Source organism: Pararge aegeria, chromosome 3 (assembly GCF_905163445.1).
Source record: "Pararge aegeria chromosome 3, ilParAegt1.1, whole genome shotgun sequence".
Classification (NCBI taxonomy): domain Eukaryota; kingdom Metazoa; phylum Arthropoda; class Insecta; order Lepidoptera; family Nymphalidae; genus Pararge; species Pararge aegeria.
In genome coordinates, this window is record NC_053182.1 from 6,059,306 (window position 1) to 6,078,691 (window position 19,386).

Genomic DNA, 19,386 nt, shown 5'->3' on the forward strand with positions numbered 1-19,386 from the left:
AGGATCGTCGAGGGTCTAAGGTCTTCTCCTCGATCTTTTCCTAGGAGGGATAAAAGGGAGGCATGCGGCCAGTATTGGGAGAGTAAAAAGATAAAACGATTTAAAATTAGTATTATATTTTATATTTTTGTACATATCTTTAATATGTTATGTTTAATATGTACTATGTTTTATGTTTATTTTATGTTAATTTACTTTAAAATCCTAATATTTCACTACTAACACACTGTTTGTTGTACCACCTACTAATTTCGTATTGCATTTTCTTGTATGCCTTTGGTTGCCTGGAAGAGATCGCTATTTAGCGATAAGGCCGCCAAATTGTACGTTCTACCTTATTGTGCTGTTGTATTTGTATTTCTGTAAATATTCTCTGTGGTGTACAATAAAAGTGTATTCATTCATTCATTCATTCAATTGTAAATCTGCATACTTACTTTAGTACAGTTAACATCAAAATAGCTGTGTGTTATGTACTCAATCTGGTAAATCATCTTCGCCATAAAGTAAATACTAATGAGTGTTGATATGAAAAGTATGCAAATCCGTTGTCTAGGAGCGCTAATTAGAAGTGCCGGAGATATTATTATCATTATAGGAACGTGCATGGCAGAAACCTGGAAGGAAAAACTCTTGTTCATATTTATAGGGAGAAGTGAATCTCAATGATCACACCCTAAGACTTCGTAGTAATTAGTTCATCATCATCATCACATCAACCGATAGACGTCCACTGCTGGACATAGGTCTTTTGTAGGGAGTTCCAAGTTCCGCGATTCTGAGCCGCTTGGATCCAACGGCTACCTGCGACGTGCTTAATGTCGTCTGTCCACCTCGTTGGGGGTCGACCAACGCTGCGCTTACCAGTACGGGGCTGCCATTCCAGCACCTTGGGACTCCAACGTCCATCCTTTCGCCGAACTATGTGCCCGGCCCATTGCCACTTAAGCTTCGCGACTCGTTGAGCTATGTCGGTAACTTTGGTTCTTCTACGAATCTCCACATTTCTGATTCGATCGCGTAGAGATACTCCGAGCATAGCTCTCTCCATCGCCCGCTGAGTGACTAATCCGATTAACTAAACTAACATTTTTTTTAAGTGCTTAATATTAACAACGTTACAATTCTCGCTTCAAGGTCATCTAAAGTGGTATGAGGGTAGACGAAGCGAAAGTATTAAAATGGGGTATTTTAATACTTTCTCGCACAGTCCGTGATAATTCACAATTATGATACACGTAACAAAACGGTCATCGTGGTATTATGACTTAGAAGGACAGCGGTCCAAGACAGAATAGACAGTTCTAAAGAATATATACAAACAAATAAAAGTTATCCTTTTAAAATATTAAAAGAGAAAACCAAAGACTCACGTCAAATACACAGAGCAGCAAAACAGACAAGAAAATTATCTTGACCAAATGAATGTCCAGAAAGATGAATGTTTTATCTATCCAGTCACCCAGGCTGCGTCGCAACGCACCACACTTGTTCACAACGAGTTTATGGAGTGCTGTCATGAACGTTACGCGCTCAGTTACCGTGGCCGCGTATGAACGGCTCCGAGAAGATTTCCTGAATAGAACATAAATATTTATAAGCTTTTTCAATATTTATGATAGTAGCAACCTTTTTAATAATAAAAAAAATAAATACAATATTGTACTTTTAATAAGTAACAATTGGACGAACAATTGAAGAATCCAACCCATATTGAGATTGTGACATTTATTTATTTTTTAAATGTGGCATAAATATTTGCCCTAATAGAAAATAATCTTTTAATAATTTATTCTTATTATGTCTTTAAAAGATATACATGGTTCTGGTAACCATTTTGAGATCTACTCAAGTACGGTGGAACATCACAGTATAACATAGTTATCTGATTCAAATTTAATCAAAATTCAGTTATTTCCCACTTCTGAAACTTTATACGTATGTAGTGACTACTATCGGTTCGAAGGCAGATTCTTAAGGAGAAGAAATCGGCAAGAACTCAATACTCAGCAGTTATATATTCTAAGCGAACTGTACGCCTCGCCGGGGGTCTTGGCTTATGTATTGTGAAACACACCAATCTGTCACTATTTCAGATTTAAAGACTTAATAATTTAGTTCCTAAATTTGGATAGTATGATTTTTATGACTAACCTATACATCGATCGCTTTGCAGCTGTGTTGACAGATGACGTTCCCATGGACTGTTCAGCCTCAGTGTCGCTATCGGTACGAGGCTCAGCGGACGCGGGTCGCCCCTCCAAAGGTAGTGGAGGTAGCTGAAATAATTCTTAAAATTAATTGTGTTTGAACGCTACGATGATTCAAACGCACCAAGATATTAGTGCGTTTGAATCATCGTATCGTTCAAACGAATGGACCTATGTCGATTCATATTTGTTAAATCGGAAAAAAACGTTTAATGACGATGGTTTTATCCATGTTTGATGAATATCAGACTCCTTGAGATTTATCAATTCTTTTCACAGCTTATAGTCCATTCATTCAATGGTTACATTCTTTCCACTTTACTGATAAACTAGTAATTGAGTACCTTAGGACCTAATCAGAAATACCTGTATAACTCTGTAATCGTTTGTCTAGGATAGTTGTTAATACGTTTTTATTTATTCAAAGTTGAAATTAGTAGGCTGGCAGAAGATCAAAAATTTCCGCCACTTTATTTTAACCTGCGCGATAGTTGAATAACATTCCATGGTCGGTCCGTATTACCTATAAAAATTTTGTGGTATTCTCCAAAGAGAAAAACTTACATCGCCTTGCATCGTAGAGGCCCCTCCACTGGGCCTGCTCGATTCACCTTCTTTAGCGATACTGTTTGTCCTGTCAAATATTCAACATTTACATGTAAGTACCCATCCTTATTCAATTATTTCCATTTTTTTTATTATTTTATAGAACAACTATTGTAAGCAATTTCACAAGTGTTAAATAAACACGTCTAAAAGTATAATATACTTTAGCCCAAAATTTACGTTTCCATTAGGATATTTAAAGTAAAACACCCTGTTCATCGGAAAAATATAAACAAAAATAGGAAATGAAAAATATAAGCTCCGCAAAGCGTACAAAACTCAGCATTATAATATAAGCATATATATTAGATGTAGCCCTAACTAGCTGTGAGTCTGTGACCTAATGAGCGAATTGGGATATCCGATTATGGTATTAACCGTCCGTGCGTCGGAGAGCTCGCTAAGGTCTTGGTACTTATCCCTAATTCCTGATAATAATTGTGACTGCGCCCAACAACCGGTAATGAAAACGGTTCTAAACACAATATCAGTCTTTGAAATTGATCTCAGCTAGCTGGACGTAAATTGGGCTATTATAATATTAGTGGCCTATTACAATAACTAGAAATTAAATAACTTACCTTGTCTTTGGATCTGACAGCGCCATAAAGTCTTTATGGAAGTAATGCACCTGCATTATTGTGATTATAAGGAACAGAGTGGGTGTTAATAGTTTGACGAATAAATCAGCTGGGTGATATGGCTCCAAACCCAAATCGTGCTGTCTGAAATGAAAACAAAAACAGTATTTATCTTAGATTAATAATGCAATATGTACAAAGAGTTAATATAATACCCAGTTGATAACAAAGAATAGTGCAAAAATTCGCCTTAGTAGTGGATTTTCGAAATTAAGGAGTAGTTTTCGAGTATCGAATTCATTGAACATCGGAGTAAAGTGGATCTTATTGGCATTTTTTTAAAGCTCAAATTTGCCTATATTTCTATAGCCGGTACTTTGAACGGAACGTTTGTAAAACAAAAATAAAAAGTACATGATTTACGACTGTAAAACGAGTGACCTTAGGTCCATTTTACTTTACAGGTACGAAGATTGATACGCGAAAACGACCCCTCGATTACGAGCGAGCAAATATGGTTTTTCAAAACTCGTTAACCACTTTATAGAAAATTTACAACTATACACAATACAACTAAAATCTACTTACAACTTTTCATTGATCAGAAGGTACGTTTCGATGGTTTTTGAGAAATTATCGAACTGGTATATGTATATGAGTATGAGGTTTATCATGGAGTATATAATGACTGTGATCCAGAAAACGTACATCAAACGTCGCCACCAGTACCAACTTATCTGAAAAACATAAATACAAAATAATACGAACTTCATCGTATAATAAGCTTAAGAACGACTAAATGCACCAGCAAGCCTATTGGGTGCCTCAGTGGATAAGCAATTATATTGTCAACTGTAAAACTTCATTTCATATTCGTTTGACGAAAATTATACAGTTTACAATATAATTTTGTTTATGTGTAACCTCGGTTGATAATCTTGAAGACTCAGGTTTGAAAATGGAAAATAGGGCAAAGTATAATTTTAAGTAGGTATCTATATTAGGTATGTATCTATATCGCTGCAACGCGTACCTACTCATATATCAGATATAGTATCGAAATATATACTTATCAAAAGTTACATCATTAAAATTGCCGTAATAATTACTAAATACACTATTTATACTGTTTGATCTTTAACGCAAAGAAATAAATAAACATGATCTTATAGACAGATATTATTCAATAAATAAGCTTAGCTTAACTTATCGAAATAAGCTAATATTACTTTCAGTCTGTGTCCCATCTACATCAAAGTTTAGAGCTATCGTGTGCTATATATTAATTAAATGCTCTTTCAATTACCTGGAACATGAGTATGAAGACTAGGAATAGTAACATGTAGATGATGCGGAAGATGGTCATACGGTCGCCCGTTATGCCGATGACGAACAGCATAATGACCACCACGTAGATCCAGTAGCGGGCACAAGCAGAACGCATCCACGCGCCGATTGCAGTTATCATTTTAGAACGACGCTCTTCCTCACGCGCAGCTTCAGCGGCTAGAATTTTTTTTTTAAAAGACTTTTAAATTGCCCAGTTTGTGTTCCAAATCTAAAAAACCGAACAGTGCGTAAAAGTGCGAATCAGACTCGCGCACGCAGGGTTCCGTACCATTATCTATGGAAACGTAAAAAAAAACATATTTTTTGTTGTATGGGAGTTTTTAAATATTTAGTTTGATTAGATAGTTTTTAGTATCTGTTGCGGCAACACAAATACTATCAACTATGAACATTTCAACTGTCAACTGTCACGGTTCATGAGATACAGCCTGGTGGCAGGCGGACAGACAGATAGACAGACAGACGAACGGACAGCGAAACAATAGGGTAATAGGTTGCCGTTTTACCCTTTGTAGTTCAAAAATTTAAAATGGGTAAGACAACATAATACATAGTAAAATAAATAATGAATGATTTACGCCTGATCTAATCTAAAGAAAATCTTCAGATGACAGATTGAATTTAGTTGTGCTATTCTTTTCCTACTCTTCTCGACTAACACTTTAAAATTTACTTGTCCATCTGCCAAAGCATGACGACAGGTGTCAGGAAAAGTGTACCTCGTTGAAGGTTACACGTAGGCAAGAGGCAAAAAATGAAACTCGTGCTTATATCTACTGACAAGAGATTAAATTTACTTTTGTACCTGCCGGTAAAAGGGAAAAGGAGAATTTTAGTATATTATTTTGAACATTTTGTCTCTAGCTGTGCTGAGAAGAATAGAATAAAGATACTACTACTAAATTTAATCTGCAATCGAAATTTTTTCCATTAGATTGATGATGATGATTGATTGATGGCACTTGACAGTATTTGTAATTCTAGCACATTATTTTTTTTTTTTAAGAATGTAGTTACAATTAATTGCTGGGCCCCAAGTCTGCTATTTTACAAGATTTGTCATTATGACACCATTCCATTGCAATCCAATTATCATTGTGCCCAAAGTCGCTAGTCTACTAAATTCACAATGGTCTTACAATTGGATTGTAATTGGATGATAATTGCATTGTGGTAGAAAGAGAATCAGTGTTGCCATTTGGTCAAACTGTGTTTGAGAAGTAAAATTAAAAAAACTACCATTAATTAATAATGTCCAATTAAGCGAATTTTTGATTAGAAATATTTTTAAATGTTATTGATTTGTGTTCTAAAGACGAACTTTGTATCACATTTGGTAAAACAATCGAAGGAACCCAAAAAACAAATATTTTGTGTGCCAAATTTTGTCAAAAATAATTATTTTTAATCTGTAACTGTCGAATTGACATTAAATTTCATTGACGTTATTTTGTGCTAGTGAAAATATATAAATTATAATCAAAACAAACAAAATGCTCCTCATCGAGCAAACTTCGTCGCTGCTTTTGGAGAGTTAGACAGATCAGCCTGGACACTGCAGCTGTACCAATAACGGACGTTGCCAGGCGAAGCGACATTGGGTTGCGTACCTACGCTCAAATTTTATAAATAAATTCCCACTGAAGAGCGAAAGTAAGTAATGCAATCTTGTACTGTTTAAGCATGATATGAAGTCTAAGTAGGTATCAAATTGGTGTGTTTCCAACAGTATCTCTGGTAATTTAATTAAAAAAAACAAATATGGGGAGTAATCAAAAATTTAATAAAATTCTTATTCTTTATTCATGTACGCTTATCACAGGTGCTAATGAACTTGTACTTATCATGGTGGTGCTAACTACATTTTTTAACTTAAAACTAAAGCTAGGAGGTTTTCATTCCATTCTATTTTCTTTTAAAATTTTTATCTTTTATTAACTTGTGGACCCATTTAAGGTATTGCACAAATTGTGACCAGCATCCCTGTAACAGAGTAAAAAATTGTTGTAGAATATTTAAAAACAATAGATTAATAGGACAAAACACTATGTTTAACCCTTGGAACACATATACTCATAATATATGCCTTTTTCCACAGTCTTTTGACAAGAGCCTGCTGCAGTGCCCAACCTTCAAGCAGACCCTGGTTTACTAGTTGAAGTCTCTGTGAACCAAGTCCTTATGAGATAGAGCTTTCCAACTCGGCTCTAATTGCGAACAAAGTGATTTGCTGTTATCTGTTGAAGAATTCTGTCCTCTATCTATAAGGAACTTCATCAGATAAAATAAATAATTCTTGCAATGAATATAAAAAGGGTAACAATAAAGGTTTGGATTTCAAAATGAAATTATATCCTCCTGCTTTTATTGGAAGCCAGCTGAAGAGTCTTCATTTTTTACATGTATTCATTTGTAAACTAAATTACTGTAAATAAAAATCATTGTTCAGTGTCTTATCTTTATTAACTCGTATTATTTGTCTCCTCATAGATTTATAAAAATAATTTTAATAACACACAAAAGTTAAATGCCTCTTGCAGAAGAATTGCTTTAATTGTGTTGTGGCTTTTATATTGTGCCAAACACAACATGCATCTGCAATCTTGCCAGCAGTGCAATTGTTTAGAGCAAGTATGCATTATAATGCATACTTGCTCTAAACAATTACCAGAAAAAGATATTTGGAAATAAAACACTTGACTATCAAACTATGTACATGATTTATTACAGTTTTCAATCTAGGAGACCCTAACATGCTATCTAAAGCATTTTATTTACTTTACCTGAAACATTCTTCCAATATACTTTTACAGCGCTCTACTGTATTGCATACAGTCACAAGTTTCATGCATAGAGTAGTGTGGTGTATCTCCCCTCTATAGTATTTAAGTTGTGGTCATCATAGTTTTCCACAGAGGAAAAACTCACCTGAAAATCCAACCAATATTAACCTTGACAATTAAAAATCTATATTGGAATTAATTAAAAAAACCTAAAATAAGTAATACCTAAAAAAAACCTCATGCCCCATTATCATTTAATGGAGTTAAGTGTTGGCTGAGTGGGTGACTCTGCCACACATTGGAGTTAAGAGCAGAGCCTGGGTTGCAGGCACAATATATTTAAATCTGCGTCACAGATTGTTAAATAAATTGAAAATTATTGGCTAGATATATCACATAATATTAAAATATGAGTTCAATATTAAAGTTACTATTATAACAGTTAGGGAATGGAATACCTTAGTGTTATAATCGTGCCTTTCATGAACATTTGGCCTTATTATTGCCACATGTGTCCCTGATATCTGAAGTAATTTTTTTCATAGAAGCTGAAAAAGCATTCTTCTTGGTAAAGTACGCATATAACTGGTAAAATATAATTTCTTCCTTCATCCATCACTCCACTTCAGCATCCTTATCACTCTGGACATTTAACACTTTTTATTAAATTTGGTGTTAAGCACCTCCGTTATTTGTCCCACAGCTCTTGAGGCAGTGATCTGAGAAACATTGTGGGGGGCTCTCTGCCCAATCGTTAATCGTTTTTTAGAGCCAGATGCATAAAATGCTAGTGCTACCAGTAACTGCAACAGAAATACCAGCATTACAGCCATGCCATCATAACTTATTCTGAGATATAGGTACTATACTTAATTAAAAAGCAACGAAAATTAAAGTTGTTTTCTTACCGTGGTTTGGGAATGCCTAAGTGGAGCGAGCTCCCACACTTGACTCATTACAGTCTGCTTCCCAAGCAACTCCTTTTTTTATAAATTCCGCATCGGGAATATCCTAAAGTAGTCTACATTGTTTCTTAGCAAGCTGCGGGCTCGACGGCGCCTGCTACGCTTAATCAAATGGTATTGAAGAACATCAATAGTCTTAGCCAACTTAAAAATATTCCACCTTAATCTGAATATTATGATCTCACACTTCACAATTTAATTGTAATCAACAATAATATTGCTAAGAGGCAATGACTGCAGAATTGCGTCTCAATGGTCTCACAATGATCAATAGAACTGTCAAAATATTAGCAGACTACCAATTCGTGCGATCATTGAATTGTCATTGTGCAGCAGACTAGCAAATGTTCATTGAAGTGTCAGTGGTTTTCCATCGGAAAATCATAATGACACCATAATGACACCATTGTGTTAGCAGACTACCAAATATGCCAAAATTGACAATTATGAAGTCACTGATCGATCACTGACACACAATTGTAATAGCAGACTTGGGGCCCTGGTGTGTCTTATGAATAAATAAATAAATAAATAAATGATTAATTTCAAGCGTAAGTGAATTTTGAATATTATTATCATAGGGTGCATTAAATAGCAGCAATACGCCGCAACGTTGGCGCAGAGATGGATACACGTTGCTTTTTAAATTCATAAGAGAGGCTAAGAATAATTTGGCTTACCTAAGCGTCCGCTATTTTTTTTTTCCAAGTAGCCGTTTCCAAGAAACCCTTAGTTTATATTATCCAAGAGTTTGGATCAATAAAATAAGTATTTTATAAGATTAAAATCCCTTTTGATCTTATATAATACTTATTTGTATTGGAGTCAGCTATCGAATAATACAAGATTTATGCGTGGTCGCATTTTGAAAATAACAAATGTCGGACAATATGTAAGCCAGGCTCCATATTAAAATATAAAATTAACAGGGCATATAACAATATTAAGCTTCTCAATGACATGATATAAGCTGTTTAGAAAGAAATCGTGCCGATTTTTCAGTGCACAAATTTCTAAACTAAACTGACAGGTCTAAAAATAGTGTTGTCCGTTTTACCTCCAATACCTTCTGGAAAATGGTTGGTGGTCACTATTTTGAAACTTATCAATTGAGTTCAGTTTAGAGATTTATGAACAAAACAAGCACCATTATAATTTTTTTACGGAACCGGAATTAATAAAAAAATTATATTTCCTCTAAGTGTAGGTAATAAAATAATATATTACTGGAGCTAAAATCCGGTCCAATTCAATTATAAGTGTAATGTGTATAAATATTAAAAGTATTATTTTAATTTTTGCAAGAAGTGTGAAGCGATAATTAAGATTAACAGTAATTTTCTCTTAGTTACCAATGACTAGACCTGTCGTGTTGGTTTGCAGGTAAAATTTTAAAAAAGAATAAGAAATTAGTTATACATCTTATCTGCCCTCAACTACCAAATGGTATTTTATTTGGGTGTTTATTAAGTCAAAGCTTTTTTAGTTTGTCTTTATTTAACTCAATTTCCTCGACAACCGTTCTTTACATTCAGCGATGAAAGCCTAGTGGTTAAAAATGAATGAAAACGTCGTGAGGAAAACTGCATGCCTGCAAGTTCTCAAAGGCGTGTGAAGCCTCGGAGAGGAGACACGTGCCCTGTATGGGTCTGTATGGGCTGGTTGATAAATTATGATGATTAGAATAAATAGTTAAAGGATTGATTATATTGTACATACACCATCCCTACTAATCCCTACTAATATTATAAATGTCAATGTAAGTTTGTTTGTTACGCTTTCACGCAAAAACTACTTAACCGATCCTCATGAAACATTGTACACATATTCTTGGAAGTGTTAGAAGTAATATAGGATACTCTTTATCCCGACATTAAGCTCGGTTCCTTTGGGAGAGGAGATGAAAGTGTTTGACGATTTAACACCATAATTCCGACGAATTATAACCGATTTAAATAATTATTTTTGTACTATAGAGGTTATAGTATGTGTTTAATTATGCCCAAACAGTGAACAGAACTCCTCAGCGGACAGCGGCAAACCCCTCATTTAAGGCTTAGCGACACTGAATACTTTAATTTTTTTTAAACTAAATTTAATGCCACATCAAAAAACAAAATCAAAAGCAGACAAAGTCGCGGGCAACAGCTAGTAATCTATATATAAATAGAATATATTCTTTCTTGTAATGTTAACGAGCTAGTGCAACCCTCTTGATCGCAAAAATCTTCAATAATTAAGATTAGCGTAATATGAGATTTGAACATTAATGTATTTTGTACTTAAAATACAGCTTTATATACCTATTTTTTTTATCTGTCAAAAAATGATTCCGATTCGTATGCCAGACTTATTTACCAGTTGCAGCCATAGACACAGTAAGGTGTAGCGGTGCAGCGATATCTGTGGTGGCAGCTGATTGGCGGCGCTCGATCATCTCCTGCACGCGCTGTCGCAGTGTCACCCAAAACATGAACGTGAACAGCGACTTGATGAGCAGCGGAACACAAGGCTCGCCATCCGGCCTGCCTAAACCTATTTGCCGTAGGTTTACCGCCTGTGAAAAAATAAAAATATGAATCATCTAATACAGTCGGTCAGACCAGCTACTGGAACATATACAATGTGTAACAGAATTACGAAATAATTTTAACGGATGCATAAATATATTTCATAAGGAATCACCCTGTAAAAATTTTAAATCAAATGACGCACATTTTTTTCATAAAATCGAATTCAAAACATTCTAAGCGTTTACTTAGGATAATCCTATTGAAGATAAAAGACCGACACGCGCATAGGACCTACGCTACGTGACGCGTACCTAATAGTGTGTACAGGTACGCGTGACAGGAGTCGCACGATTTTAATTTTGCATGTAATTTTAGTGCTCTATCTAATTTCTTTCAGAAACAGTACAAAATGTACCTCTAAAGCCTGTAAAGTATTATTTCGGTTTTCATTAAACATTGTATATATTAAGTATGATTTACATGATGTTTTAGATGACATTGATGATGATGTCATAATAATGATGAAAATGGCTTACCGTGATATTCGACGGCAATTCCACCTCAGTCAAGTCCATGCCGTATATGTACTGGGCTATCAGAAGTAGCATAGCGTAGAACACGAGCACCGGACTAGTCTTAAGCATGAAGGACCTCTGGTCTTGACAAAGCCACACGATGTTGGCCCACATCAGAAACACGAACGTCAGCCAGGAGTGGAACATTATACTCCACGCCATCATAGTTATCGTTGTTGCGATGTATGACGACCTGATGAAGAAATTTCGTTAATGATCGATATAAACTGGTACTAGGAAGAAATCTTAAATAAATTTGAACTGAATTAGAAGAGTTGATCTTGTGGAGCGTGTACAAGTACGAATCACGAGTTCCTTGCTTCGATTTCCGGGTCGGGCCTAAAATTTATGGATATTGAGTGTTTCTATAAAGACCACCTCCGTCCCTCGAGAACGTCAAGCTGTCGTCGGTCTCATTTATTACAACTAACTTGTGATAATCACAGTTTAAACCCGATAACCAGGATACTCCGATACGGGTTTCCGGGTTTTAAAAAAGCGTGGGGGGTCTACCCTAAAACCCTAATGACACAGGCCTGTGCCCCGCAGTGTGCTTATGTGGAGGCTTATAGGGGTTAATAGAAGACTTCAAATACAGTGGGTAACTGGCTGGGTGTAACCCATTTGAGGTCCGATTTGGGCATTCAGCTATTCCTCGATCGTGAACTAAGGGTCACACATCTGTATAAGAGCAGCGGATTGGGTCTAAGACTCTTAAGCTATATATATATAATATATATATATATATATATATATATATATAAACTTAGCAGATACATTTATATATATATATATATATATATATATATATATATCGCTCTTTCCTTTAATACACTCGTTAAATACATATGCAAGGCGGCATATCAACTGGCTGTTATATATTATAAACTGCAGTGATGGAAAACCATCTTATTTTTACAATCGAGCGGTATGTAGGTATTATCATATACAATAGTTACTCTACCTGATTAAAACTTGGAAGAAGTCCACAATCGTGGCTAAAATGTCATCCATTAACGATGATTCTTGTATATTTTCCATAATTGATTCTGTAAAGAGAACACATAAATATTAACAGTTTTGTGTCCCGGTATTATGTGGCATGCATTCCCTTGGTTTATCTAATCACTTCAATAAACTTAGCAGATACATTTATATTTATTCGCAAAACACAAAATCGATGATATATTAATATTAGGTGAAAGTTCGCTGGATTTATATCCTAAGGAAATTTGAGGTCAATTAAATGGACACTATGCACAATCTTGGCCGGGCTGAAGTTTGCTCCCGGAGGGGTTAAATAATGTAGGTATGTCATGTACAAAAATTCCTAAAAACTGAATCTGCACAGCCTACTCCGGCAAACTAAGAAAACGTGAAATTTTATAGGAAAATAGGAAATAAAATAGCCATACAGAGGCTTGACGAAGACAGTGCAAGTTCGTACGTTAGGTGCGGATTGTAGCGGGGCGAGCAATTCTCCTATACTTCGGGCACACAATGTTACGACATTTTAAAGACGATGTCAGCATTAACCACGAAGTCAAAGTCGTTGAACTACTTTATCTATTTAACGTTTTCGGTTACCTTCATCGGGTACAACGACGGAGCCAGTGGAGTCCTGATGGAGCGTGCGTGTGACGGAACCCCCACGACTCGACCATCGCTTGCTCGGACTCATATTTCGCAGTAACTATAGAATTAGGATAAATTATGTTACCTGATCATTCAGCCAAAAGATTTGAAGTAAAATTTGGAATGAAAATCAAACTACACAATATACTATTTTGTGACATTCATAATTCAACTTCAGATCTTTTATTTATACAAGAAGATTTTACTTGTATATATTCTAATACAACTAATTTTGAAAAATACCTAATAAATTAAGTGCTATATTATATGCTAATTAAAATAGATTACTCTTCTTTTTCAATTATGCTTTATCCAACTGTGTGGGGACCAATGATTGTATATATGTCGCTAGATACAGTATTGTAATTGTCAGTTCTAGTAGAAGAAAGCCTACCAAAATGAATAGTAAATAAATACTTATACTTTACCTTAATTTCATTCGCATTTTAAAGGGAGAAGAAGAATTAGATTTCATCTATACAAGTTTTTTAAGCAAGATACGTCAAAATTAATCCGAGTCCCCCGTTTTAATTTGATAACACCCATGGGTTTTCTGTTCGGCTCTTAAGTCCATTATTTATTCAGCAAGGTTTTTTTTGTATTAGGCTAGCTGGCAGTTGTGCCTTACGTATCGGGCTGGCAACTCTCAAGGTTACTTTAAAAAACTAGGTGTTCGGAATAAGGGACAGTAAATTCTCATTACTGGGCATGAACTAGAACGCAAACTATGTTCTGGGACATTCCCGGATTTCCCAGCCATATGGCAAACCTAACCCTACATTGACTGGTTTAGAGCATAATATTTTTAATGCCTTTTGTATTTCAAATCGGTATTCATGATATCTAGTTGACGATTATAATAGCCAATAGGTAAATATAACCTAACACATACAAGGTGAGTGCAATAGCAACATACGGGTGATAAAACATAGAAAGCTTCAATGTGTCTTAACAAGAATGTGATTAATGACAAGGCCGAACCACGACATCCAAATTGCATCCTAGCCGCTTTCAAGATTACGCGCAGTAAATGACTAATCACAGGAAGTTTGAATCCCATTACGTCTTATGATTAGTCGCACGCAGACAGCTAAATTGGACGCAGCTATAGACGCGAGTCAGGACACAGGTTGGACGCAGCGGTGTGGCACTCGTTAAAGAAAACAAAAATGATTATGCGTTTAAACATTAGAGGAGTAACAATTTCAAATCCAAGCAAGCCTCAAGGATGAATAAATTTTGTTCCAAGAGTGCCACAGAAATCCAGAGAAAGCCATAATTTTCCCACGGATTGATATTAATAAAAGAAATACCTACAGGATCATTTTCACCGGCGTCCCCGCGAAGTGCTTTGGAATTTATGTATGAATATGCAACCTACAAAAGAACGAAAGCAAGTTGCAAAAATAAAATCATTTCATCCATCACAATGCGAAATAAACTTAACGAAATATTGTTATTTATAATGTTAGCACAAGCAATCATGCTTTCTAAAGTTAACTTAATATTAAAACATGTTAGTGAATTTGTTTAGTTTATGAAGTGCTAAAAGTTTGTAGTGAAACTATACACAACGGTTTTAAAATTTCATTATTTAATGATATTCACACTGAACGAAATTCAACAGTTAGTAATTCTAAAAGAGTACGAGTGCGATAAATTGGTAAACTACGTTGCATCTAAATGTGTTAAAGAAACGACTAGCTACATACAGACTAACAGACTATTTATATAAGAACTATATTTACACGAATCCAACTGAAAGGAAAATAAAATTGCTAAATGTTACAAACAGTGCGTAACGGAAACTCGTTGGGGCACGCTTACGCGAACTTTCTTGGTGGCGTTTTTCCAGCTTTCCCGGGGAGCATGTCGGCTGCTGCGATGAAAGGATACCCCTCGTACTAATGAACCGTTCACCTTGCCCGCTTCGAGACCAGTTAAAACACCTTTTTTCTTCGCCTAACCACCCCAGCAAAATGTAAAAATTGCAATAAACATTCTACTGCGAACTACTGACAGCATCGGTCCGGCAAGTCTACAGCGTTAGTTCAATAAAGACAGCCATATCCGACGATGTAATTTCAAGCATGTTGTAATTAGTAGGTTATTTAGAAAAGTTACATTCTTAAATAATAAATGAATGAAATACACACCTTTGGTTTGAATAGCTCTCGTGTTTCAATAGCGAGGAAAAAGTAAGAAAAGAGAATAACTAGCGGACTAGCCAGTGTAGCCCACATATGATTATCTGTCACCTCGTACGCAAAGCTCGAGGAATCAGTCTCATTCAGTATCACCAATTTTGTTAGACCAAAGTATCTGTGAGCAAAATAATATTTTTACTTTATAGGTATTTCAAATTTATAGATATTTTAATACAGGATGTAAGGTTAGTACCGTTATTTGAAAATCATTTCTCTAAATTGATTCAAGTCTTACTTTTTATTGATCGTGTAACCTTTCGAACAAGTCTTATATACAATCCCATCTTTGAAATAGCGAGCTCATAACTTCTATAGTTTTAGTTAGTCTAAGAGGGTGCCGAATATTATTTCTGCCTGTAGGCGACATAGCTAGATCAGGTACTGTTTGAATAAATAAACAACGGTTACGTACCGAGCAAAATCTTTGTCAGGTGGATAGAGATTTATCACCCAAGTGCATTGGTATACCAGAAGCACGGCTATATGGACCCCCATAATGGCCATTATGCAGCGAGTGACCACAGCGAAACCACGCTCTAGAGGTCTGCCGACAGCCCATGCCGTGGCTGCTCCCATGAACACCAGGAAATATATGCCCGATGTAACACTCGGGCGCATTATACCGGAGAACATTAACAGAAACAAAGCGATGTACTTTCCTGTAAATTACAAAAAAAAACAATCAAAAATACTTTATTGCACGCAAGAACAAAACAGAAATAAATAAAAAAGAACAAAGGTACAAGTAATAAAAATGTATTACTGTTGCCACTTAATTTTAGCAAGAACCTTATCCGCTGACAAACGGAGGCGCTGGTGTTAAGTATCATGTGCCTGTAATAACTCCGGCCACGACACCCTTCAGACCAGAACACAGAAATGCTGCTTGGCGGCAGAAATAAGCATGGCGGTAGTTCTTCCCCTGACGAGCTCTGTCACAAAAAGCTCAACTACTACTTTGTGATCAATGGCTCCGTGTAAATTACGGGCTTTGGCAATCTTGCAATTTGCAACTATAGAGAACTTTATTTTTTACCTGCACTAGTAAGAAGTGGAAACTTTTGATGTTTGGAGTCTTTCCTCAAAACCTCATCGTTCGGTGATCCAATCAGAAGTGTGCGAACAATTAAATATACTACTAATGATGAACCGAAGACGACTAACTGAAAACAAAAATTAAACTTAGACAATATCTGAATTGCATCATCACCATAATTTAAATTTAATCAAAATTATTGGCTTACCTCAGGTGCTAGATAGTGGGTAGCCATTAATGGATCTATCCCATTGTATGACACGAGCCCCAAATTGTAACCAATCTTTTGAATAAGTGGATACTCTTCCAGTAGCCGGCCATATGGTGCGAACCCTGCGAGTACACTGTGCCATGTTGCGTGAACTAATAAGAGTAATGATGATACCACGAGATTGAGCTGCAGGTATTTTCCTCGAAAACCTATAATCAAAATAAAGGGCCCAGTGATCAATTCCAATATACTTACAAAACCAAAAAGAATAGGTGTATCGAGTATTTTATTACAAGAGCAACAGTTTGAAGTGAAATGTACAACGTGTAAATGAACACCGAAATAATGCTTCACAGGCACAGTAAATAATGTACCTGACATTATTTACTGTCTCTGAGACTTATCTGTTAAACCGAAATGCTAATAGTTTTTGAGTAAACCATTGCCATAATAAAATCAAGTTCCTGTCACTTTATTAGGTACCTGTCGCGTAGCGTAGGTACTATGCACGTATCGGACTGGCGCGGTTGTATCAAAAAAATATATATGCTTCTTATGATTTAATATTTTTACAGGTTGATTCCTTACGAGATATACTCATACACCCTTTAACAGTATTTCGTAATTCGGTTACAAGTTGTATAGAATGGTAACATTATATTAACCAAAAAAATTGTTATTATTGACTACTGATGTTATATATTTACCTCGAAAAGTTTTTGAGTCTGGTACTTGTGGAAACGGTGATATTAAGTACAGCAGCAAATATATTAGAGAAAGGCCAAATGGACGAAGTGCGATACCTGAAAAAAAAACATCAAAATATTTACATTCGTGTCTGTGAAATGGTGTTAGCGCAATTATTATCTTATCTAATCGGTGTAATTGCAGTTGAACCATGCTTTAATAATGGTATGGATTACTTATACACGTATATTGTAAAAAAACGCGCTGTGTGACCCATAATCGCATCAAAAAAAAGAGTATGCGTCATTTTGATGGCTTTAGAAAAAATTCAAAAGTATTCTGATTTAGCGTTCCGTAGGCGAACAAGGTATTACAGAATACAGAGTAAACCATTTAAGCTGCCACCTTAACATTAAATATTTTTGCATAATGTAAAATATTTTAAGATGAAAAGCTATGTATGACCTGTACTAGAAAATTATAAAATGGAATCCTTAGCCTTACCAATATTATAAATGAGAAAGTGAGTTTGTTTGTGAGTGCTTCCTTCACGCACTAACTAACCAACCAATTATATTGATATTTGTCATAAAGTTAGTTGAAAGGACGGATAGTAACATATTACATAGGGTACTTTTTATGTCAGGAAAACAAACAATTCCCACGATATTTGTAAACACACGGGGCAACAGCTAGTAATAATTACATGTTTCATAATTTGGTTCGTATTTACGATTAGCACTTTTTTAAAGGTTTATGGAACTCTACCCTACTGAAATAAGTTTATATAAGTGACGATAAGTCACTTGCAGTGCAATGAATCATTTGTTATCACATGTTTTGTCATCTCAGTTAGCCTTCATGTATTTATCTAAAGCTTGTCATGCACTGGGAGTAACAGATTTGAGTGTTACAGATAAGGATACATTTAATAAATAAAAATAAACTTATTATCTATTGGTACCCTTAGTGGAAGACTTGTACGCTCCTAATCGAAAGTCGGTTTTGACTAACGAGTCTGTAACGTCAAAGTAAACCTTGTGGGTGTTTACCTTGTTTTGAAGCTCAAATTTATCCACACTTCTACAAAAATATTTTTTTACTCTAAAATGCGAAACTTTAGATCCATTTTGCTTTGAGGTTGTTTCCATACTCAAAAAGGACTCGATTGCGAGCTTGCAATTTTTTCTTCCACCTACAAGTTAGCCAGCCTTTTACGGCAAACTCGTGATGGTAAGTTATTATGTAGTCTAAGATGGTAACATGCTAACCTGTTAAGGGGTAAACCACAACATACCCCTAATCAGTTTCTAAATGACATTGTACCGGAACGCTTAATCGCTTAGAGACACGTCTCTGTCGATAACCAACCACTGGCATAGCCTCCCACAATATCAGGAAAAAATCAGAAATTTTTAATTTAACCAAATTGTACCGGAACGCTTAATCGCTTAGAGACACGTCTCTGTCGATAACCAACCACTGGCATAGCCTCCCACAATATCAGGAAAAAATCAGAAATTTTTAATTTAACCAAATTGTACCGGAACGCTTTATCGCTTAGAGAGACACGTCTCTGTCGATAACCAACCACTGGCATAGCCTCCCACAATATCAGGAAAAAATCAGAAATTTTTAATTTAACCAAATTGTACCGGAACGCTTAATCGCTTAGAGACACGTCTCTGTCGATAACCAACCACTGGCATAGCCTCCCACAATATCAGGAAAAAATCAGAAATTTTTAATTTAACCAAATTGTACCGGAACGCTTTATCGCTTAGAGACACGTCTCTGTCGATAACCAACCACTGGCATAGCCTCCCACAATATCAGGAAAAAATCAGAAATTTTTAATTTAACCAAATTGCCCCTGCCAGGGTTTGAGCCCGGGAACTTGAATTAACATCGCTACGACGTGCCATAGGGAGATCGTCAAAAATGATGTACTAAGCGTGATATAAAGTAGGTACGGCGGAGCTAAATTTGTAGGTAAGTGAATGTACAATTTTAGCTCCATCGTACGG

The 19,386-nt window shown here is 35.6% G+C and overlaps 1 protein-coding gene across 5 annotated transcripts in view; it reads right to left on the minus strand.

Annotated features, from left to right (window-relative positions):
- Positions 1 to 19,386, minus strand: part of LOC120637181 (piezo-type mechanosensitive ion channel component) — a 68,808-nt gene that overhangs the window by 34,912 nt on the left and 14,510 nt on the right. For 4 of the 5 annotated variants that reach the window (XM_039908859.1, XM_039908861.1, XM_039908863.1 and 1 more), the window contains 17 exons: positions 17,380 to 17,475; positions 16,670 to 16,881; positions 16,462 to 16,588; positions 15,838 to 16,084; positions 15,375 to 15,540; positions 15,046 to 15,180; positions 13,171 to 13,276; positions 12,548 to 12,632; positions 11,545 to 11,776; positions 10,854 to 11,052; positions 4,704 to 4,903; positions 3,986 to 4,134; positions 3,398 to 3,541; positions 2,775 to 2,844; positions 2,155 to 2,279; positions 1,374 to 1,575; positions 438 to 617 (listed from right to left, as the gene is read on the minus strand). In XM_039908859.1, the coding sequence (XP_039764793.1) occupies positions 438 to 617; positions 1,374 to 1,575; positions 2,155 to 2,279; positions 2,775 to 2,844; positions 3,398 to 3,541; positions 3,986 to 4,134; positions 4,704 to 4,903; positions 10,854 to 11,052; positions 11,545 to 11,776; positions 12,548 to 12,632; positions 13,171 to 13,276; positions 15,046 to 15,180; positions 15,375 to 15,540; positions 15,838 to 16,084; positions 16,462 to 16,588; positions 16,670 to 16,881; positions 17,380 to 17,475 (2,675 nt within the window). The remainder of the gene's footprint in view (positions 1 to 437; positions 618 to 1,373; positions 1,576 to 2,154; positions 2,280 to 2,774; positions 2,845 to 3,397; positions 3,542 to 3,985; positions 4,135 to 4,703; positions 4,904 to 10,853; positions 11,053 to 11,544; positions 11,777 to 12,547; positions 12,633 to 13,170; positions 13,277 to 15,045; positions 15,181 to 15,374; positions 15,541 to 15,837; positions 16,085 to 16,461; positions 16,589 to 16,669; positions 16,882 to 17,379; positions 17,476 to 19,386) is intronic. The other variant, XM_039908862.1, reaches the window with a different exon arrangement.